This window comes from Leptodactylus fuscus, chromosome 4 (assembly GCF_031893055.1).
Source record: "Leptodactylus fuscus isolate aLepFus1 chromosome 4, aLepFus1.hap2, whole genome shotgun sequence".
Taxonomy (NCBI): Eukaryota; Metazoa; Chordata; class Amphibia; order Anura; family Leptodactylidae; genus Leptodactylus; species Leptodactylus fuscus.
This window is the reverse complement of record NC_134268.1, coordinates 78,974,066-78,999,320: the sequence shown is the minus strand read 5'-3', so window position 1 is coordinate 78,999,320 and position 25,255 is coordinate 78,974,066. Positions and strand designations below refer to the sequence as shown.

At 37.4% G+C, this 25,255-nt stretch overlaps 1 protein-coding gene across 2 annotated transcripts in view; it reads right to left on the bottom strand.

Moving 5' to 3' along the window:
- Nucleotides 1-4,349: 4,349 nt before the first annotated feature.
- The window catches only part of CDH7 (cadherin 7), a 234,339-nt gene continuing 213,433 nt past the window's right edge, over nucleotides 4,350-25,255 (bottom strand). For both annotated transcript variants that reach the window (XM_075270715.1, XM_075270714.1), the window contains exons 8-12: nucleotides 24,834-24,970; nucleotides 20,833-20,954; nucleotides 19,738-19,852; nucleotides 13,419-13,670; nucleotides 4,350-5,045 (exon numbers count right to left, since the gene is read on the bottom strand). In XM_075270715.1, coding sequence (XP_075126816.1) covers nucleotides 4,552-5,045; nucleotides 13,419-13,670; nucleotides 19,738-19,852; nucleotides 20,833-20,954; nucleotides 24,834-24,970 — 1,120 coding nt within the window. In that variant the 3' untranslated portion in view covers nucleotides 4,350-4,551. The remainder of the gene's footprint in view (nucleotides 5,046-13,418; nucleotides 13,671-19,737; nucleotides 19,853-20,832; nucleotides 20,955-24,833; nucleotides 24,971-25,255) is intronic.

Here is a 25,255-nt window from a genome sequence, read left to right as displayed (position 1 = left end):
GTTTGCGCGACCCACCTTCAGCGCAGGCTGTGGCTCCCCCATGGTGTCCCTTTTGTAACCCCCTCCTCCCTTTGTTTTTCCAGCCCCCCCCCCTCCGACCCCCTCTCTCTTCTGCGGCACCCCAGATTAACTTTGCCCCCCCCTTTTTCATGCAGTCCCCCCCTCCTATGACCCCGCACCTGTGAGGCACTCCTTGTGCCCCCAACCCCCCCCCGTTTAGCAGGCCCCCCTCCCTAAAATAGCCTAACTCCACTGGCATGACATGTAGTGCCCTGGTGTGGAATGATGGTGTGCGAACGCAGACATAGTGTGGCTTAGCGCTAGACACCCGACTGACCTGCAGACTCTGTAGGCCGCAGGCGGTGCGGGACAGCAGGCTTTCTTGACATCGGCGCAGGCGAGCCTGTCCCTGTCCGCGGCAGCATAGGGTGATCTGGCGGTGAACCCTGCATGTCTCCCTGGTGCACAGCCGTTACGGAGCGCACAGCGACGCCATATTGGTTTGTTTGCTGTGCGCCCGATAGCTCCGCCCACACAGAGCAGCGCCAGCCAATGGAGTGAGCGGATGAAGGGCCTGGGATGACGTCATCTCAGGTCCTGCAGCTGAAGTGTCTGGGATGACATCTCTCAGGTCCTTGAGCGAACGCTGAATTGAGAATCACCGTCGGCGGACGTGAATTCCGGTGGAGTACGGGAATACGAAGTAGCCTATCGTTCAATCTGGGACCCAAGGTATGTATGTGTTAAATTTCAGGTAAATTTGTTTGCCTCTTTAGGCGTGATTGAGGAACAAACATCCAAACATCCAAACATCCAAACACACAAACATCCAAACACACATACTTTCACCTTTATAATATTATTAAGATTTACCAAGAAAATTCAAATAATATTAAATAAAAATACATTTAATCCATCATATAGAATGAAAACACCCAAATGCTTAATATCTGAGTCTTGCAAAAGTTATCGAATTAAAAAAATGCATTTTAGAAGTTGAAAGTATTTTTACTATTTGTCCAGTAGTAACCAGTATACAAAGTATGTTTTCCAAAATCAACATGAGAAGGTGCGAAAACAGGGTCAACTCAATAGCAAAACAACAGATAGGATTTGAATGGGAAACAGCCATCACCGTATGTCATTAACAACACAAAAAGTTCCGATTTCAGTGATCGTAAATTAGTAACAGATCTAACAGGTATTTTGGAAAATCATATTTCAATTCATAGTCATCGTCTATAGTTTCTTCTTTTCCAAGGGAAAATAGCGTACAATTATTTGATTTGAATGTCTCATAAATATTAATGGCTCAAAATCAAATGTCCTTGTAAGCGATTTCTTTCTGTATCAATGCCGTTCGATTGCTTTACAGTTCCTTCTCATTTTCCATGCTTCATTTCATTCACATAGGAGTACAGAGGAAAATCAGCACGTTCTGTTGAGACTTATACAGCAAGGCAGCAAAATGGACCTGAATTTTATGTAGATCAGTGCTCCAAAAATGTAACGCAACACTACACATCAAGTAAAAAGGTAAATGTCCTTTATAAATTAGAGGATAAAGGAAAACAAAAAATGCAACTATTAAAGTTACTGCCTGAGGAACCAGCACTCTAAATTTATCATTGTTACATAACTCGGGTATTATTTTTTTCTGATTCTTTAAATAAGGCAATCACAAAATATATACTGCAAAGAGCGTCTTCTCCTAAGCCTAATGTAGGCAATTATAGTACACAAGCTTGCTGAAACATTTATGTAACCAACAAAAAATGATGTAATGTTCATCATGATATTTACAGTCAATATACAAGAATCTGGTACAGAATTGCACACTGGTCCAACAAGTATTTCATTGTTGCCTGCTAATAAAAGAAGTTGACCCGTACAGTACATAGAATGGAAATCAAAAATTTCATTGTGAATTTTAAAGTTATCATAGTCCACAAACAATGCAGGATATAATGTTTGAATTCTTTCATATCATTTTAATACTACTGTATATACAGTGTTTGCAGAGAATATCCGCCATAATGTCTGTCTAATACCTCTGAGATTGTGTACAGCTTTCTGCTGGTAAATGGGGTGTCTGGTTAGCATTCACAGTTAGTAGAAAGGGTAACATATTAAGAAGAAGCAAATATTAGGAAAAGGGGGAGATGCTACCACTTGTAATTTTTCCCTATAGGACCCAGTATGTCCAAGAATCGCAAAGATTGCAAAAGGACGGCAATCTCAGCTATTTTCAAGTGAATAGAGACATGTACAGTCATTTCTCCCTTCATTGCAGCCAGAAGTGACACTTATATCTATCAGGGATTTATGGCTTATCTTATGGATATAGCTATAAATGTTCAGGAGGGAACACCCTTTAAATTTTCTTTATCGAGGAATTTCAGGGGAAATTAACGCTTTTAGTCATTCTTAGCTTCATCGACAGATTACAGCTGGTCAATGGGGATCATAGTAGTGCGATACATTACAATCAGTTTATTAAGAGAGGATTCTTCTCATGAAAAAGGAGTAATAAAAGTAATCAACCCCTTAAAGCTTCCAATGTGGCACTGAACTAAATAAACGTTTAGCCCAGAGTATGTCAATGGCAAGGAAAAGTTATGATCCTAAGCTACAAAATGGAAGGACCAACTTTTAAAACATGAGAAATAAAGATGAAAACCTTTTAATGGACTTAATGAATGACATCACTTTGGGAACGACAGAATTTTGTGCATTGCAAGAAACACAGAAACGTTGGTCAGCATTGTCTTTCGTTATTAGTTTTTTAAAAGTTCTTAAGGGTTATTGGCTTTTTCCTTTGAAAATTGTTCAACGGAATGATCAAAAAAAAGTGTAACAAAAAATGATATCTGAAAAATGTCACATTCACACCATTATATATATATATATATATATATATATATATATATATATATATATATATATATATATATGGACAAATTAATGAGGGAGATTTCAGTTGCAAACACAATGTACACCCATAATTGGTACTTTAGGCAGCATCTGCAGTACAGTATCTTAGAACGTGAGATGTTACTATTCATCAAGAAATATATTACAAGCAGAGTACTAGAGGGGCTTCTGATGGGCCAGGGCTTGAACACAAAGATAGACCCTAAAGGTTGAACAGAAGATGACCACTTATGGAGTGTCATCTTTCATATTCTAGCCTCTTGATCACTCCTGTCCTCCAAAGTTTCAGTTAGTTTTTAATCTGTGAAGACACACTTAAATACACTGCATACATTAGATAGATAGAAAAAACTCAAAGTACCTTGCACATAAAATAAAGTCTACTTTGAAATGACGTCTCTTTAAATGACTTTAGGCTCATACAGAACTTGAATTACTCTGCTTAGACTATAACCTTCTAGTTTTAGAGCCATATATTAGTGCAGTTTACTGCTGTACCAGCACAAGCGAATAATTCTGAGGCTCTGTCATTTTATGCACACCTTTTGCTAGAGCTTATGTAGCTTAAAACATGATGTTCTAGATTTTGGGTCTAGGAGGGTTGTATAATCTAAAATAAGCTTCTTTATACATGACTGAGCAATCTCAAATCAAGAAAGTTGTGGCTTGACCTATAAACTAAAGTCAATATTTCTTTAATTCCCTTTATGGGTAGGGGGTATCTTGATAGCTTGACTTTTATTTTCTACCTATTACAATGATATACCAAATATAATAGAAATTCTATTACCAGGAAAAACAATCTTTTCATTTTTGACCTCACTGTAATTTTGCACAAACCATATACTTTTACATAACTTAACAGTTACCAGAGACGGGAGGGCTGGGAACTGGATCATGTATGGAGAACTATGGTGTGTAATAACAAAACAGTTTATATCTAACAAAAAGACACAGATTAAATGGTATGCACCATGTTCAATTGTTCCAAAGCCACTAAAATAAAATAAAAATTAAATAACTTTCCAAATGTTCTTCATTAAAAGTATATAACCATTTTGTATATAGACCTGATAAGGACATATATAGGTCTCTCCATAGTGTAGACAAGGTCAGATCCTGCAGTCTTTTGTTTCCATCTTGTTAGATAGAAGAGTATGACTACACAGGAATTATTTGTAGTCTGTTAACATGGAGACACATAGGTCTACATAGGAGCAGTGGACATAACTTGGTCGTTTTTGAATCAAGACTTATTCCAGAGTTGCTTCATTTTATATTTTAGATGCATTGCAAAGAATGGTTACCGAAGTACATGAACCATTCTTGTAAAAAAATCAATCAGAACTTTATTTGGATTGGCTTCTGCACAATCATATCTCGAATACATTAGCACTGATATTTTAACAGGGGGATATAAAATTTGTAGGTATTGGTGAAATTCATTTTATACAAAAGTAAATTAATTAAACCGGATTCAGGTCAATGTAGTGCCTCAAGCAGGAGGGGAAAAAAATCCACAAAATTAAAATTCTCTAATGATACATTGAGCACGAATGTACATTTTAGCAGTCAATACTGAGTTTGTTAAGTGCCTTAGATGCATGTATTCCAGTGCTAAGAGTACAAGCTATCTTCAACAGTGCCATACATGTCGGCAAGTCTTTTAAATCGAGGACCCCAGTCACTAAGGTAGTCATAGTTATGTTCAGAGTTTGAGCTGACCGACTCTAAAGAACTGAGAGACTCAGCAACTGAGCCGTTCCCTTCAAATGCATATGTTTGCAAGGAGTCATAAGGTGGAGCACAAGGATCCACATCAGCTTCCTTAAGTCTTTCCCAAATAAATTCCCTAAAGATCAAGTTGTCTGGAGCACTTCGTAGAGATGGTCTGCTTAAGAACTGTATTTCTGGTGTTACATCCCTCCTGCTTTTGTTGTCTCGGATGATATTAAGGTTCCTTAATGTTGTCATGTCAAAGGCTTCCGTGTCTTCTTCACCTCCTCCTTCATCATCATACCTTACGATGTTCTCTCTAACATCTCTTTCTTCATCAAAAATTAAAGGCTCCTTTTTTCTTCTTCTCATAGTGACAATAAGAAGAACAAGCACTAAATAAAAAAAAGAAGACGAGTTAACTTCGAATAGACACTTTCAAAGAAATACATAAAGTCGCTTTAAAATAGCTATCTAAGCTTTGATGCCGTCTACCCCTCATCTGTCTCATAGGATTAGACTGAAACCTTTCAGGATGATGCTCCTGTGTATGAACAAAATTGCCGATGGGTGCTCCATCAAGCAGCAAAACTATGTGAGCCCAAGGTGACATTGAAGCTGTATAGACAGCCCCTAGCAGCAGGGCTGGAGACATTTGCCCAGTTCATAGCGTAGAAGGCAAGAAGACTATTATGCTCGTAAGCCACAATGCCGGGCAAAAATAGTAACAAGAACCATGTGAAAATAATTGGTTTTGTTTACTGCACTTAAATATTTAACAGGACACATACTGTTAAAATATAAGAAAATAGGATTTAATTTATAATGTAATAGCATGCTCGGATAGCTATCATTTCTAGGTGAATTCCTCTATGCTGAATTATTGCTTGGGTTAATATGTGTTTTCACATTTATTTTACACTTTGGGAGATAAATGATCTTAATTTACAATACTTATCTCCTGTATCCTCCTTTGAAAGATTTTCCTTTCTATGTTTAAGCCTATGGGGAAAACTGTTAAAAGTCGGTCTCTGTCTCCATAACAGGGTGAAGCACATTTTTTCCTGCAGCCTCCCTTGACACATATAACAAGCAATAAATTACTTGTCATGTAGTAGCTACCAGGCTTTCCTCTAATGATCCATATATTAGGACATGTCTTGCAAATGTAGAATATTGCTAGATCAGCCTTAATATTTGCTTGAAAAATAATGTAAACACTAGTTCACTTTTAAATTAAATAGAGGAGACAGCGGTTTCAGGCGTATTAGCGGAAAATTTCTGAGATGCTTTGAAGAAATTTCTGTGACCTTTTAAAATGGCATTTAAATGGTTTTATATTGTCTAAATAAGCAGAGGCAGTATCATTTATAATTAAAGAATAAGGTAATTTTCCATGAACATCTCGCCAATTACTTCGACGGAATTGGAATCACAACAAATGCTTAAGACAGTATGTACTCTTTATTTGTCCCAATATGTTACACGCGTTTTGGTGATGGCTAAAATTTAACTTTATAATACAGTATATAAATATTATATTAATATATTCGGCACTAGAATATGAAATACACGGGATGGTGAAATACAGTATCCTGTTTATATTGTCGAAAATTAGCTAAGAACATTATTCAACCATATTTTAAATATTAATCTGCAAATATTTCGACAATAGGGCATGCATTTCTAATTGCAATGTCCTCGTGCTAATCTGCATCACAGTTGATCACCTCTGTATCCGAGAGATAACCTCAATAATCCTCTTACTAAAATGCAAGGATCGCAAAATCAGCATAGACAGTAATGGATTAAATCTGCAATGTTCCAAGGAGGAAATCTAGGCATGGGTCTCTTCCTTTTCTGCCAACAATATTTTCCCTCAAGACTGTACTATAGTAACAAAATCTTTTCATCCTTCCATAATTAATAATAATAATAATAATAATAATAATAATAAAACACTACATCAATATATCATCATCTGACAAAGGTCAGAAGGGGTAATGTGTCACATTAGGAAATAGTACAAGGGCTTATTCGGCCATTCATGAGCTTTTTCACCAATAAAGTCTTACTTGCAAATTTCTTACCCAGAATTCTTAGCATGATCTAATACGTCCTTGTACCATCTCTTCCCAATGAGACATTTTATCACTTCTGATCCACGTCTAGATCTCACACACAGCCAGCCAGCAGCTTGTTCTGCACTAATAGAGGCAACAACCTCAAAACAGCTGTCTGCAGATGGGATCCGCTTCCTTTTGGTGGATGGGGAGCAATTCTAGCTTGGCTATTATTCCCAGATTATGCCTTAAGTTTCGTTGAAAACCATGCATTAATCTATAGGGAGCTACCTTCCGAAAGGTGACACTAGAGCTAATCCCTCATTATTGAGGTCTTATTTGCATATAAAGATACTAATATGTATAATGAAAATCCCTGGTATCCATGTGGAATAGTTTTTAAGCCTACCTGATAATACCGGAAAAAGCAAATAGTAACAAACTATATCCGCTTTATGTAACACTGCTGACTGCAATGGTTCAGTAACTACAGTGGGTTATTCAAGACCTACAATGATCTATTGTTAGGACAGATTATTTATGAAAACAATTAATGGGGTATCTGACACCCAGCTACTATGCATTGTGCGGTGTTGGCAGTAGATGACTCAATACTCTGTGTGGTGGCTGGGCCTACAATGGCATGGCCTAGATACTGCTGAGTTTAAGAAGCTGTCTCCACTGTATGGAGAACAGTTGATCTGTGTGGATTCTGGATGTCAGATCCACCAGCAATCGTATATTGATGATCTAGCTAAAAAATAGGTAATTAATATATCTCTTAATATCATGACTAGCACCGCAGAAAATGTGATTATGTCTGCGCTTCCTGTAGAGTTGCTAGCTGCACAGTGTGATCAAAGACGTGTTGTTACAAACTGTAGTTTAATAAAACCATGGATAATGGGATCTCACTATACTATACAGCAGTGCCGTGGATCTGTGAGGTGAATCTCTTTGGTGAATGATCACTGGCTGCCAATTTCAGGTTCCTGCTAGTTTCACCTTTAGCACAAAGCAGGGACTTGAAACAAGAAACTGCACTGATAATGCCAGTGTTATAGCTGAGTAGACTGTAGCTAGAAAGACTGAGGGACCAGTGCTGACATCTAGAGATGAGCGAGTAGTACTCGACCGAGTAGGTGTTCGATCGAATACTACGGTATTCGAAATACTCGTTCTCGATCGAATACTACTAGCTATTCGAAGTTAAGATTCGATGCAGAACCAGCGTTGATTGGCAGAATGCTATACATTGCCAATCAACGCTGGTTCTTCTCTTACCTTTAGAAGTCTTTTCTCCCTGCGCAGCGTCCTCACGTCCTCTTCTGGCTCTGCATTCACTCTGCTTAGGCATCGGGCCTGGGCAGTGCCGACTGCATGTCCGCGTGGGCGCGGACATGCGCAGTCGGCTCTGCCTAGGTCCAATGCCTAGCAGAGTGAATTCAAGGCCGGAAGAGGACGCGGGGACGCTGCGCAGGGAGAAGAATCCAGCCCGACCCTCACTCGTGGACTCGGTAAGTAGAATTTGATCGAATTCTGCGTACCCCTGAAACGAGCATTTCCCCCCATAGACTATAATGGGGTTTGAAAGCCGTTCGAACAGTTGAACAGTGTGCAGCTGTTCGAATCAGCTTTCGAACCTTGAACATTTTAGTGTTCGCTCATCTCTACTGACATCATCACCAAGAGTCCACATGTTCCTCACCCAGGAGAACTTCAGCTGGAATCTGCAGGATAAATGTTCTAATCTGAATGCTAGTGTATCATAGACTAATACTGGAACTAGGAGGCTCTAATGTCCTTTCTTAGTTGTGGGGATCACCTGCCAGTGTAAGGGGGGTGGAATTGGAAAATAATTTGCTGCAAGTATGGAAAGTTTTATTTGGGAAGACTACTTCTGATACTAATGAGGGGATATTAGGGGACCAATGCTGGTGCCATTGATGCTACACTGTGGTGTTTGACACTTCTACTTAGGTATTTTCTTCTTAATAGTAATATTTGTCTGGCATTGCTATGGTGAGATCTTGTGTTGCACTGTGGTGTTTAGTGAGATATTTTCTACTGTATGCTGAGTTTTGTTGACCCTGGCAAGGCATTTTGCACAGCAATGTGGTATTTGCTTGCCATAGGTGAGATATATTATGTTATCTGTACAGTGGCATTTGTTTGGCACTCCATGGTAGAATTTCTTTGCTAGGTGACAAAAGACAGACTAGTGAAGCCAGGGTCAAAAAGGTTTGAGAAACCCTACTGTACAGATTGGGAGGAGATAGAGATGGTGTTTTCTACTATCTTACTTTACATTGGCACAAATTTGGCCCAATTTTCTTGCAATTTGTTATGTATTCACACTCTTCTAAGTCACACTCCTATTCTTGACACCTTTCAATGCTGTCTATCGAGGCCCATAAAGCATTGATATATAATAATAAACCTGGCATAAGGCTTGTACATCTGTTTTTTTGGTGTAAACTGATCAAGAATACTTATACATTTAGCGCAGTAAATATCCTGCGTCTACAATACTTTGCTAAATGTGAAAAGTATAGAAGAAATAGTAAGTTAATAAATAATAAAGGAAGTTAACAATTTGCTTACAGTGCAAGAAATGACAGATAAATGCATGTTTGACATTTTTCTATATATGTAAATTAGTGATCCAAAACCCAAGTATACACTTCACTACAGTACCCAGGTTTACACCAGCGATAACATTGCTCAGTGCTGAGCTGCATCAACAGACACAGCCATAGTTTGGGTCTTTATGATGTCAAGTAACACAAAGAAGGGGCTGATGACCTTTCCAGAATTAATTATTCTACTTATCAAAGGATCATCAATATAAAACTCTGGAAAATCCCTTTAAGTAGAATGTAAAGAACTACAAAGAGAAACACAAGTGATACTGTAATGTGACAGTGGGAAAATACCGATTACATTCCCTGCTATAGCAGAGTAATCCATTTGTATTGTACATCACTTTGAATTCACTAAATGGAAATCTGATTTATAGAATACTGTATGTATATAAATAGCATATGTACAATATCTTGGTACTAGGTACTAGACTAGAACTATGTGATTGCAAACAATATGATAAAAATTATTAGAAATATCTTGACACTCAGTCTAGAGATTTTTTCACTTGTCTTTTTGTGGTAGCTTCTCCCGCCGTATAACTACTGTCATTGCCTATGACAGGGTAAGTGAATCATCACTCCTGCTGCATTGCCTATAGTCGTAGATAAAAGCTAAAATGGTGATGTTATTGAACACTGGTGTAAAAAGATGTGGCAGGCTGTGGGTGAATTGGATGACTAGCTGACAGGAGCTTTCTGACCAAAGACGATAACATAGCATATACAGTATGGTACTCAACTTTACTGTTAGCATAACACATACTGTAGAGCTCAGAGAAGCAAACGTTCAATGAAATTTTTATTATATGAATTATATGAGTGACTTGGGCTTCTTATATTCGGTGAATCAATGTTTAGCAATGTTTTAGTTGTTTATTTAATAGTAGCCCTAAATGATTTAAAGGGGTTGTCCAATCTCAAGGATCCTATCTATAGGGTTAGTTTATGTGCATTTAAGACTTTTCATAAATACATTGCTTAACAAAACTGCTTTGTTTGGCCGCTATCTTAATTTATTCACTTCATTGTTTACACTGTGTTTCCATGACCACGGGCCTGGTGCTGAGCTTATCTGCTCGGTCCACAAGTGATGTAGCTACCTGCTCTCAGGGAGGTGGGGGGGAGGGGCTGATCCTGTATTTCTGAGCTGTTTGTGTCTCTGCCACAGACAAGTAACTGAGTTCCTGCTCTCAGATAGGGGAGGGGGGAGGTGAGCGCTCCTGCTAGTATTGCTGAGCTGTTTATCTTCGGCTCTTCCATTTATCAGTCGGTTTAATTGAATTTGGCTGATAATGGCTGAGATAGGGAGTCTGTTACCTCTGTATGTAAGCACAGACCTAAAACGAGTTAATGGCAATCAAGTCTAGCTCTGCTATATCAGAAAACTGACTGCAAACATACTGCTATGAAGAGGAGCTAAGCAGAGCAAGTGAAACCCCGCCCACCAATGTACTGAGAAAACCAGAAAGTGAAAAGAGTACACAGCATGCAGGTTGCAGAACAAGCCAGTTGGGAATACCCCTTTAATTCACCGCCACTACTAGGGTGATATTTGGGCCTCTTGCAGATGACCATGGCTGAGATCAGTGTGCTATCTGTGTTTTTACTAGATAGCACACTGACCCAACATTTCTATGGGCCTGAACACATGACCATGAATTACACAGTCATGTGTGTGGGATGATAGTCTGGATCGCAAAATATAGCAGGTCCTATTCCTTCCCTATTTTGTGGTCCTGCTTTCATGGTTCCCATTCATTTAATTAAATCAGAAGCACGGCCGGTGAATGGGAGGCACACAGGAGATATCTGTGCGTCCCCCATGCACTACCCGTGCCTTTAATTTACAGATGGCACAGAAGCACAGGGTCCCCTGCAACAGGCCTAAAATGGAGGTTGGACTCATAGGACCTAAGGCAAGTAAACAAAAGTAAGATTCAGGCTGTTACGGAAATAAAGTTTCTTTAGTTGTAGACTTCGCTGGGTCTTTTTTTGAGCCTCAAAGAATGGCTTAAAAGGAATGGGAGATATATAGGCATATATGTAAATAAATAATTTTTAAAAAAGTATATATCTCCTGGCTTTGGTTCAAAAAACTGCAGCTAAATCTGCAACAAGAATCTGTGTTCCCGCAATGTGGGGCCTCAACCTCACACTCACATCCAGCCATTTATTCTAGAAATTGAATTAGACAGACAATAGACAGATGCCTTACTAAGCATTGTCAGTGTATAAAATACTTAGATATTTGCGCAAGTTTGCAAGTGACAATACAAGTCGTATGGCATGATGTACCTGAGGATACTTATTGGATGCAGTAGTCACGTAGCAGCCACTTATAAAAAATTGGGAGGATTTCTGTAGAGCCTGCACTGAAATAGCGAGGGATTAAGAGATAAACAGTGGGTGGTTTATGTTTTCACTTTTTTTTCAAAGGTTGGATAACTTCCTTCTATAGCCAGTTTGCATTAAGAAATCCCTTAAAGGGATTCTACCATTAAAACCTCTTCTTTTGAGGATAAGACGTTGGAATAGCCTTTAGAAAGTCTATCTGTCTCTTACCTTTAGATGTGATCTCCGTCGCGCGGTTCCTTAGAAGTACCATTTACCGGTATGTAAATTAGTTCTCTCACAGCGATGGGGGCGGGCCCCAGCGCTCAAAATGCGATAGGGGCATCCCCACTGCTGCTCGAGAACATGATCCTGTTACGCCTCAATCTTCGGCTGAATCCTCCCCTTCTCTGTCGTCTTCCTCCTGCATCACCGCCGACGCCTGTGCAGTTGGCTCTGCCAGTGAGACACTAGTAGAGCCAACTAGAGTTCAATGCAGGAGCGGCCTCCTAAAAATGGCCGCCGGCCGGCATTCGCACTCTTCTCTGCTGGTGTCTCACTGGCAGAGCCAACTGCGCAGGCGTCGGAGGTGACGCAGGAGAAAGACGACAGAGAAGGGGAGGATCCAGCCGAAGATAGAGGCGTGACAGGATTGTGTTCTCGAGCTTCAGTGGGGACGCCCCCATCGCATTTTCAGCACTGGGCCCGCCTCCATCGCTGTGAGAAAACTAATTTGCATACCGGTAAAAAACGGTATTTCTAAGGTACGGCGCAACGGAGACCACATCTAAAGGTAAGAGACGAATAGCCTTTCTAAAGGCTATTCCAACGTCTCAGCCACAAAAAAAGATGTTTTAATGGTAGAATCCCTTTAAGGCTGGGACCTGGCATGGCGTAGACCTTACAGTCACTGCAACGTGGAAGTGATTCTAGTGAATTCCATTTACACTTTGCAGAAAAATACATGCTGCGGACAAATTGCAATTTCCAAAACTGTTGCAGTTTTGTCTAAAAAACAAAGCATTTCACATTTTGAAAATTGCGATTTTTTCCAAATTATCATCAAATTTCCATTTTTTTAAGAATAAATGCAGAAAATATTGATTTACTACTAGTATGAAGTCCTGTGTGTCTCGAAAAAACAATCTCAAAATGACTTGAGTTAGTTAAAGCAATTAAGTTAATACACATGTCAATTTTGAAAAATGGGGCTGAGCCCTTAAGGTTTTTTAGTCTGTGTTGTTAAGGGGTTAAACATGGTTATGTTCAATGCAAAACCCATGTAAACAGCTTCAGAAGCAATATAGTACACTGGGATTTGTTGAATCAACTATGAATAATATGTTACTAATAAAGATGAGCGAGTAGTGTTCGATCAAATAGCGAATACCAGTATAGTCTATGGGAGAAAACGGGAATGTTGTTCCGGTTTCCATGAAAACCAAAGTTCGACACATTGGATCCTCCAAGTTCAGGAAGTAGCAGGATGAGGGGCACGAGGAGGTTTTTGAATTGAATTCAATGGAATTTTCCTGCATGGTATTCGACCGATATGAGTATTCGATCGAATAGTAGCATTCGATCGAATACTATTCGCTCATCTGTAGTTACTAACACACTAGACACCGACAACATCTCTGTTATACATACAATCAGGGATTTGGCATTTGATGCAAGAGCAAGTTACAATATATTTCTGATGGTAATGATATGCAAATCAAACACTTACCTAATAAAGTCAATACACAGGCTAATATAGCAATGAGCGCTCCTGTACTTAGTCCTGCTGGTAATGTGTAGGCCTCAGCATTGCAGGTCTGAGCAATCCCATCTGCATCACAATCACAAACCCTGATAGTGAGGGTATTGGTACTACTAAGTGATGGAGAGCCACTGTCCACAATAACTACTGGTAAATAAAACACAGACTGTTCTTGCCTCCGAAATCCATTCCTCTTTGTAAGAATTGATGCTGTATTATCTGCAGTGATATAAATATATATATATATATATATATATATAGTTAGCAAATTCATTTTGTTCAGTACAAGGTTTATGCAATTCATCAATAATACTTAAGAAATTGGCTCCATAAGAAAGGTGTTCACTTTATGTTAAATGTTCTGAGTCTGTGGTGATCCAAAAATCCAATTTTACTGGTAATTCAGAGATTCTTTATTTTGCAGGCATTATCATTGTAAGCAACTTTTCTGATAACTGTATTTATTGTAGAGAGGAGTAATAACAATATGAATTCTTATGATATTATTCAAAGCTTTCATCGCTACTACTGATATATGATTCTAAATAAAAATTTATATATGTTAAAATAGTTATTTAATTATTATTATTACTATTTATAATAATAGTTATTGTTATTATATTGTATTGTTATTGTGATTATTACTGTCATTATTGTCAATATACAAATGTGTATATTTATACAAGTATATGTATTATTTATACAAGTAGTAATAATGATTTTGATGTTGTAATAATAATAATAATAATAATAATAATAATAATAATAATTATTATTATTATTATTATTATTATTATTATTATTATTATTATTATTATTATTATTATTATTTCCACATTACAAATCAGAGGCATGATATATAGAAAAAATAAGACATTATAAAGCATCAAACTAAGCATTCAACAGTAGGATTATGAGCCAAGCTTGTAAGGCCTTACAATCTCGGAGGAAACGACGGTGATATAAGAAGTATTCTTAAATTAGTATTATTACAGTACATTATTATTGAATTTATATTGAGATATTGTTAGTAGTGATATTAATAACTATTTCAGCTATTACCACTATCCAGCTTGCTGTTTAAGGTAAAATGTAAATATCTAAGACATGAGATATTATATACTTGACATTATAGCATAAAATATAGCGCACTAACTTATTTGTCTTAGTCAGTTGATACAATACATTTTGTACAATTGTAGGTGAATATAACATAAACATTAGCCTAAATTAGCATCTACATACTGTTTATAAACATGATATACAGTGTATATATATATAACTTTCATTTGGATGCATTAGGCTTACTGTCACAATCCAGACATGATACAAAGTCAAGCAAATGTCACATTGCAGATCTTCAATCAACAGTGAGGGTGAAGAGGGACAGGCAATTTAGCATTACTTTTGATTTCTCACTTTTTCTCAGCGATGTATTACCCTTTGGCAATGCCAGAATTAATCAAACAGTCTACAGTACAAGAAAAAGAAATATGTGCTCATGTCTTATGAAAACAACAAATCTTATCTGGATATCTATGGAAATTTGGTCCAAAAAAAAAAACCTAATGAAACAGCACAATGGATTCTTCGAGTGGTTAAACAACTTCACATGTTACAAATGTATACTATATGCTCAATAAAAAGAAGAATGCAGAATAGCATTGTGAAGAAAGCCTCAAAGAAAAAAAATATTTATGTGTCTTTCATAATAAAGAGAACCTCGAGCACACAAATATTATCCCGAGCCGGAGAAAAGAAAAAATAAATTGTACTGACAAGAAAAAAAGAGTGATGACTTTTTTCAAAATGATGTCCTTGAAGATGTAATATACTACAGTTGATCTGTGGTTGCACAGAAAACAGTTACCATGACATTTCTTTATTATATGGCCGAGCGGACTGCTGTTTGTAAGAAAAAAAAGTATTAAAAAAAAGAAAGAAAAACCGTTGGAGAGGTTAGAAAAGCAGCAAAACACTAAGAGAAAAAGATTGTACTTTTGATTAAATAATTTTAGGCTGTCATAGTTATTTTGTGTCTAGAAGTCACTTCCATAGAAATGAACATAAAACGTGTCCTTGGATGTCATTATAATGAGTATTCCCCTTTGTCAATACAAGACAACATAATAATTACAGTGGTCGCCAATTAATACTCGGCACAAATTATACTCCAAAAAGATTTTTTTTTTATAAAAGTTGCCTTTATTTCAGTCCATCAATTGGTCATGTCTATAACCTTCATCTTATCTTATGTAAATTCATGTGCAATGATTTTACCTATAGGATATCTAACGCATGAGGTTGATCTGCTGTAGGGTGTTTTACAATTGGGAAAAAAAAAATTATCATTCCTTTCTTCTTTAGAGAAATTTCCATACTTGACATTCCAGGCTGTCTTGTACAAGTATTTCTAATGCAGGTCTACGGTTCATCGGTATTGTAATGAGGACATAGTGTGAAAGTAATGCACAAAGCACACAGGTGTCCACACCAAAAAGAAGTCGCTGGAATATGGATGACAATGTGCGCGGCATAAGAACCAACAATACACCTTGTCTTACAGAGAGCATCATCATAGTCCATGACCCTATAACAAAGTGTCATTGTCATAAACATTGACATAACATAGTGGCAGCAACCTAAACAATATGACTTTTTTTTGTACATTTAAAGGTTATTCTGGTTTTCTAAATCAATTCATAAATTTTAATATCATGTAGATATTTTATATTAGGAATATCCGGAAATTTTCTTACATCAACTCTATGCAAGGCCTTTGCTTGTAGTCTTTAGATGGAAACCGTGACTGTTTACTTGCAGAGGTTGGAAAGGTATTGTAGGAATATGATTATAGGTGGAAAAAGAAGCAACAAAGGTATTATTCATGTATTTAATACCATATAGCAGGTTGATGTATAGCTAATAATAAGGTTCCAGTATAATTTGTCAATTATTGATTAAAATATCTGCATATTCTCGAATTTAATTGTTCAGTGGGTGGAATTACCAGTGATTAGTATGCACATAGATAACTGTGAAAAATTAATGTCATGATTAAGAAAGGGAGTTAGAAACATGTCCACTGCTGCCACCCTCACATGAATGGTGTTACTGCATTGATAAAGTAGAAGATGTCTTGTTACAAGCGCTTAATGTTCGTTCCTTCTCTATGTGACCGATAGACATGACATCTCTGGTGTATGAAGGTCACCCAATAGCTGTTTGAACAACTCATTGTGAAATTCTTAGGCGTCAAACCCCAGTGATCTGGTATGGGATAGGATAGATAATTAATATTTAAGGGGCATCTACCACCAACCCCAAACATATCCAATTGGCACCACCACATTTTCGAGCACATTACCGTGATAAACACCATACCTTTGTTATATATATATATATATATATATATATATATATATATATATGTACAAAAAAAGGTGAAACAACTGAAAATCTGTCTTATAGTCTAGGTTCTTCAAAGTAGCCACCTTTTGCTTTGATTCCTGCTTTGCACACTCTTGGCATTCTCTTGATGAGCTTCAAGAGGTAGTCACCTGAAATGGTCTTCCAACAGTCTTGAAGGAGTTCTCAGAGATGCTTAGCACTTGTTGGCCCTTTTGCCTTCACTCTGCGGTCCAGCTCACCCCAAACCATCTCGATTGGATTCAGGTCTGGTGACTGTGGAGGCCAGGTCATCTGGCGTAGCACCCCATCATTCTCCTTCTTGGTCAAATAGCCCTTACACAGCTTGAAGGTGTGTTTGGGATCATTTTCCTGTTGAAAAATAAATGATGGTCCTACTAAACGCAAATCGGATTGAATAGCATGCTGCTGCAAGATGCTGTGGTACCCATGCTGGTTCAATATGCCTTCAGTTTTGAATAACTCCCCAACAGTGTCATCAGCAAAGCACCCCCACACCATCACACCTCCTCCTCCATGCTTCACGGTGGGAACCAGGCATGTAGAGTCCATCCATTCACCTTTTCTACGTCGCACAAAGGCATAGTAGTTGGAACCAAAGATCTCAAATTTGGACTCATCAGATCAAAGCACAAATTTCCAGTCGTCTAATGTCCATTTCTTGTGTTCTTTAGCCCAAACAAGTCTCTTCTGTTTGTTGCCTGTCCTTAGCAGTGGTTTTCTAGCAGCTGTTTTACCATAAACGTCTGCTGCACAAAGTCTCCTCTTAACAGTTGTTGTAGAGATGTGTCTGCTGCTAGAACTCTGTGTGGCATTGACCTGGTCTCTAATCTGAGCTGTTGTTAACCTGCGATTTCTGAGGCTGGTGACTTGGATGAACTTATCCTCCTCAGCAGAGATAACTCTTGGTCTTCCTTTCCTGGGGCAGTCCTCGTGTGAGCCAGTTTCTTTGTAGCGCTTGATGGTTTTTACAACTGCACTTGGGGACACTTTCAAAGTTTTCCCAATTTTTCAGACTGACTGACCTTGATTTCTCAAAGTAATGATGGCCACTCGTTTTTCTTTACTTAGCTGCTTTTTTCGTGCCATAATACAAATTCTAACAGTCCATTCAGTAGGACTATCAGCTGTGCATCCACCTGACTTCTGCACAACACAACTGATGGTCCCAAACCCATTTATAAGGAAAGAAATCCTGCTTATTAAACCTGACAGGGCACACCTGAAATATAAGGATTGAGAGTTCTTAGTAGTTGATACCTTTTTAATGGCTAACAAAAAAATAATGACATATTGCGAGCTTTCAGAATAACTGATTCCAGGGCACACCTGTGAAGTGAAAACCATTTCAGGTGACTACCTCTTGAAGCTCATCAAGAGAATGCCAAGAGTTTGCAAAAGCAGTAATCAAAGCAAAAGGTGGCTACATTGAATAACCTAGAATATAAGACATATTTTCAGTTGTTTCACACTTTTTTGTTAAGTATATAATTCCACATGTGTTAATTCATAGTTTTGATGCCTTCAGTGTGAATCTACAATTTTCATAGTCATGAAAATACAGAAAACTCTTGAATGAGAAAGTGTGTCCAAACTTTTGGTCTGTACTGTATATGTCACATTTTTAGATTTGGAGGCAAACAACTTGAAGTCTTATGCAAATGAGTCAGTTATTGCACTGAGAGTGGGCCTTCAGCCTTGTGATCACTCATGTCACTGCTCAAGTTGGTGTTGTCATTGTAGAACAATCAACTTTCACAGCACAATGTTGCACAAGCAAGGGTTGTTAGGCGTCAGAGTGACAAAAGCATTGCTCCAGGGAGCTGACAGCCCACACCCCCACCCGGTATACCAAATGACTCATCTGCATAAGACATCTAATATATTATTCTCCAAATCTACAGAAGAGACATACATATCAAAGGTATGTTACTTATCACTGTACTGTGCCCTGTAACACGGTGGTGACAAATTAATATGCTTGAGTTAGGTAGTAGATTACCTTTACATGCTGTAAATCCCCTTTAAATAAGAATATGTACATAGGCAGTTTGAAAAATGTGAGATAGCAAACCCATGTGTTGAACACTGAATATCACTTCAATATTTTGTACAAATATGATCTTATTGAAAGTATCATTTGTTTTTTTCATAAATACAAATTTGTAATTTATTGCTACATTAGTTTTTAATACATGCAGCATTATATTGTGAATTTGTTCAAAGAAATCATCAAGCAAACCATGAAGAATTTATTTAAAAGTTGCCATCACATATGAATTACTCCAGTTCATAGTGATTACACTGAAATTGTTTAAGAATCATTTGCCTAGTGGCTGCTTCAGATGACTCATATTTCATCAACAGATGAAGGCTTGGAGTTTGCCTACTTCTGTTTTAAAGATAAATTGATACACTGCACGGTTGATAGTATTTCCTTAAGGACTCGTTGGAGAAATGATTATCTAAATATTCCACAAAGATGACTTTTTTTTTTGTGATGTTAGAACCTAAGGTCATTTTCAGCATGTAAAATAATCTGTAGCACACACAAAATTAATAAATGAAAGAAAATTCTTAGTATAATATAGTGATGAGACATAAATAGCACAACTGAATGGTGGACCTCTACATCTATTTAAAATCTAAAATATAAATTACAAGTAGAATACAAGCCCTTAAACTATTAAATACAAGCTGATTGAAGAGTCCACTAGAGGGAGCTAACAGGTACCACTTTACTGTTACTAATAGTACAGGGAAAATACAGAACAAGCAGACCACTTTTTATACACCACCTTCAATGAACTGATGTAGTGCAACAAAGTTTTCTTTGTTATTTTACCAACATTATTACCTTTATTGTCTTGTAATGTGAAATTGATGTTACTTGCATCAGGGGGCAAACTAAAGTAAAACCAATGGCCATTTGATGGTTCATCTTTATCTACTGCACTTATTTCTTGAATAACCTGTAAAAAGAAACACACAAAAATTTTAGGGTTTTTTTTGTTCTCATTTATTTAGCTATATCATAAAAAATAACAGACTAACATCCACTGTTATCAGACCATCCCACTCCTACTGTATATCCAAGACTTCTCTCGAGTTGCACCACTTCTCTGGAATGTACTACTTCAGATTCAGAACGCACAACTTCTATAGCTTCAAGTACTACTTCCTAATGACACATCTCTTCAGGCAGGCCTATCACAATTCCTAATCTAAGGGAGCCTTCACACGGAGTGTACGCTCCGCTCATTCTGAACGTAAAAGTCGTTCAGAATGAGCGCATAAAAACCAGCACCCATTGACTTGAATGGGTGCCAACATACGAGTGCTACCCATTGAAATCAATGGGAGGCTTTTTTCCCTATTGCTTTCAATGTGATACGTGCATATACTCTGTGTAAACCCTTTGGCTTACTAAAGTGAACCCTCCTCTGTTGGCACTCCCCAATTATCCCATAAGACATGAGGCCTAATCGGACTATAACCTTGTATTTTCTGGTACCTTGTATCTGTACATTAAAGGATACTGGATGGTGATCGCTCATTCAAGTAATATAACCTTTATCATAAAAATGCCTGGTCAACTGTATAAGCAATGCTACATCCTATGCTGCCTCTGCTACCTATTGTATAACACCTCTACTTAATAAATTGTAAGGCCTTGCAAGCAGAGCCCTCACTCCTATTGTGTGAATTAATTTAATATTATGTAATATCTCATTTTAGCTGTACTTTAACATTACGATTTATAAATTGTTGCGGAATATGTTGGTGCTATATAAACTGTATTGAAAAATATGTCATTAATACATAGAAAAAAAAGAAGTCCTAGGAGAAGAATGGCGCAAGTTGCACATATTGTGCTTTCCCAGAAGGTATATATGGGTATAAAAGTCAGCATGCATCTATATTAATATACTCTAGGTATCAATTGACTTACCTGTCCTGGAGGTGCATTCTCACAAACATTGGTCTCATATTCCATAGCAAATTCAGGAGCATTATCATTGATATCTAGAATGCTAATAGCAACATAGCCTTTTCCAATCTGTGCAGGATTTTCTGTGTAAAATTACAAAAACAATTTATCAGGACAAAGTTTATTGTTTGTTATCCCTATTTGAAAAGACCTCGATTAAGAATTTATCAGCTCACAGAAAAATGTCCTCACTATATCGTAAAATAATCAATGAACCTACAGTGTCTAAACCAATGTTTATCTATACATGGGAGAAGGAATTGGGGGTCACTCTGTCACACAAAGACGTTCACGTCGGGGGCCACACGGTGGCTCAGTGGTTAGCACTGCAGCCCTGCAGCGCTGGAGTCCTGGTGTTCAAATCCCGCCAAGGGCACAAAACCATCTGCAAGGAGTTTGTGTGTTCTCCCCGTGTTTGCATGGATTTCCATCCCATATTTCAAAAAACATACTGATAGGGAAAAATGTACATTGTAAGCTCTATGTGGGGCTCACAATCTACATAAAAAAAAAAAAAAAAAGACGTTCACTTCATCCTAAAACATTCACATTGCCTCTCGACCTTTGTAAAACCTCGATAGAGCCATTATAAATTATTAATCCAATGGTATAAAACTCCTCAACCTCTGTCTCTGTATAAGTTGCGAAACCCATTCAGGTTCATACTCCCACATTTGGTGGAACTGCCACCAAATCTGACCATTTTGGATGAAAATAACATCAAGGAAGTCACCTCCCCAGCTTTCTGACTTAATATTGACTTAGTAGTTTGTACAAGACCAAACAAATTCCTTAAATCTAATCCTTTGTCTAAAAATCTGGATACTCATCTAATAACAGGTATAAAAATCTCTAGAATTTAGCCCCCCCTGGCTTATACAATAAAACCTGGTCCATCATCACCCCCCACTTCTGACCATACCCCATCATTTTACTTTGTTTCTTGTACATATTGTTTATGTGAGTGTTGCTGATACAACCACCCCCCTCCTTTCATGTACATAACCTGATACTTGCTTTCTTTACTCAGCTTACTATGTCATGATTTTGCAAATATGTTTTCTGTTATACTTTATTGGGAAAATCCCAAACATTTTTGAATATCAATCTACATACATATATATTTTTGTCTTAAAGGGGTTGTCCAGTTTCAGACCAATATTAAGAGACAAATGTTATTGTTTATTGTCTGTAATAAGAAATTATACTATTTTCCAATATACTTTTTGTATCAGTTCCTCACCTTTATCTATGCTTGCTGTCAGTCCATGGTCATGTGATATATAGTCCATGGTCATGTGATATACAATCCAGGGTTAGGTGATGGACACACAGGGGCACATTCATTACCAGGCAGATTACTGTACTGTGACTATAATGAGCTGTGTACCTGTGTGTCCATCACCTGACCATGGACTGATCTTTATGCACTGAGAGTAAGCAGAATGAATGACAGCAAGCAGAGATCTAGAAAATAGTCAGAAATTGATAAAGAAAATGTTCGAAATTTTTATTATGCAAACAATAACATTTGTTTCTTAATATTAGTTTGCAACTGGAAAACCCCTATAACCCTTTATTGACATATGATGTAATAGTATATCACAACCAACAAATTATCAAGGTAACTTGCTATGATAGTACGGCATGAGCCTTCTCCCCACTGAAAAACATGCAGCTAAAATTCTGCTCCAACATACTCAATCCAAACTGAGATTGTGGGTGTAAGCCCCTTAAATGTCACTGTCTGCCATCAGCCCCCCTTCCTCCTTCACGGAATGTTAAGGGGGGTTTGCTGATATGTTTTTTAGACAGCCAGGGCTATGACCATTGACCCTGGGATGCCAGAGCAATGTACTTAACCCCTTAACGCTAAATCAAGTACAATGTACATCAGGGAATGTGGTTAGTTCCCGCATTCCCACGTGCATGTACGTGATTGAGATTGCACGGGCTCAGAAGCAGAGCCTGTGCGATCTCCATGGGAGGCCGGCTGTATCTGACAGCCAGGCTTCCCCTGTAGCAGCAGGGACGGTGATTGCACCGACCCCCGCTGTTTAACCCTTAAGGTGCCATGATCCATAGTGATCATGGCACCCTAGGGGTTTGGCCGGCTATAAAGCATGCTGCCGACTGCATAAGGAGTCTGTGTGAGCTGTAATTTACAGCTACATGCTGCTCCTTAATCCCTCCCCCCATCAGAGCGAGCTCCAATGGGGGGAGGGTTAACCCCTTGGATGCTGGGACGAGAGAAAGCTAGTCTATGCATCTGCATATCTAGCTTCCTCTATAGACTTCAATACACGTGTATTGCAAGTCTATAGTTAGTATAGAACCAGTGATCCTCTCTGATCGCTGGTTCTAGTGTGCTTACAGCACAAATGTAAAAAAGTTTTTTTAAAAAAAAAAAGTGTGTAAAACAAACAAAAAAACAAACATAGTTACATTTCTTGTAAATCTGGAAAATCGCTGTTACACTTGTAAGCCTTGTAACGTCCAAAATAAATTAAAATACAATCAAAAGATGATGCTGATATAAAGCAGAGATATGGGAGATAATATTTATTACTATATTTGGGTGGTATAACTATCTGCATGAAAAGCAGAGAATTTCACATTTTGAAAATTGCATTTTTTTTCCAAATTTCCATCAAATTTCCTATTTTTTTAAAAAATAAATAAATACAAAAATATTGATTAGTGTTTACCACTAACATGAAGTATAATGTGTTACGAGAAAACAGTCTCAAAATCACTTGTGTAAGTTAAAGCGTCTCAAAGTTATTGCCATTTAAAGTGACACATGTCAATTTTGAAAAAATAGGCCTGGTCCTTAACATACTTTTGGGCTGTGTCCTTAAGGGGTTAATTGATCCTGCCAATATAACAGGAGGTCAGCCTACCCTTCTACATGGTCTGAATTCCTGTATGCAACTGCAGCACACATTTATTTACACATGCTTTATTAGTTTAGTTTTAGTATTAGTTATACCATTCACATAGTAGATTGAAAAAAAAAAAACATATGTCCATCAAGTTCAACCTTTTTTTCCCATATTTATCAATTGTATGTGAATAATGGTGATCTACAGAGCACAAAAAAAAGCAAAAAATCCCTTAAAAGTGTCTCTGTACGAGGCTAATTCCTTTCTGACCTTCTAAATTAAATGGCAATTGGATAAACCACTGGATCAATATTCTAAATAGTGAAAACCAATAACCCTGTATATTCTGCTTCTAAAGAAAAATGTCCAGTTCTTTCTTAACTGTATCAATACTTTCCACCTTTACCGGTTCCTGTGGGAACATATGTTATATGTTTGTTGATCTAATAGGAAAGTAACACTTCCACATTTTTATATTCTCAAGATTTCAGCATATTTTTTTTCTTAGATTTAAGGACAATCTACACAATCTGTTTAAGAAGCAATGGAAAGTCAAACTAGTGTCTTAAATATAAATAGTAATATCTCAAGTTGTTCCATTTGTGTTCAGATCATTTCATTGTAGCACAATAAACAAGTAAAAAGATATTATATATTATTTCCGTCTGATTATATGTAAAATCAATATATGTGAGCCTTGTAGTCTGTTTATAAGGGACTATCGGACACCTGAAGTACAAGCAGAGCAAGTGCAAAGAAGTCTTACAGTTTATTTTATCAACCTGACTTAGACTTGTTAGAAGAAAAAGAGGAATTACACATTTTTCTCCTTAAACTCGGACCTTCGATACTGAAATGAAATATTTCACACAGAGGCTTTCCAAATGAAATTTTATGCACTAGTTGTCATTTTCTATTAATGCACAATGCATAGTATAATTTAATCTAGCTAATACTATTGTAGCATAGGTAACACAGTCTCTATTACTTGCATTACTAATCACAATAATCAACCAGTAATAAACATTTCAGCGAATTATCATATCTGAATGAATCAATCATAACACATTTACTTACGGCTCTCGATTGCCAGAACTGTAATGTTGTGCACGGCATTGGTCTCTCTGTCCAGGGGCTTAGCAATAGTAATGAGTCCACTGTTGGCATCAATGTTAAAATATCTCTCCAGATCTGTATTACGATCAATTGAGTATCTATTTTAAGGTAAAATAACAAAAATGGAACATTCAATAGTGAAAAAAATTGATCTTTTTGTTACAGCATCAAGCAAGTGACATCATATTAAACATCTGTACTTGCAGGTATAGGGAATAGCTACCAGCTACTTATTTTCCTCAGAACTTGCTGCTTTGGTGCTTCAGCTTAGCTTCTTTATGAGAGAGTTGTAATCTATGACTACAAGTCATAGATTACAACTAAAACCCTGGATCAACGTGTCCTTAAAATCTAGAGTCCATAACTAGAGATGAGCGAACAGT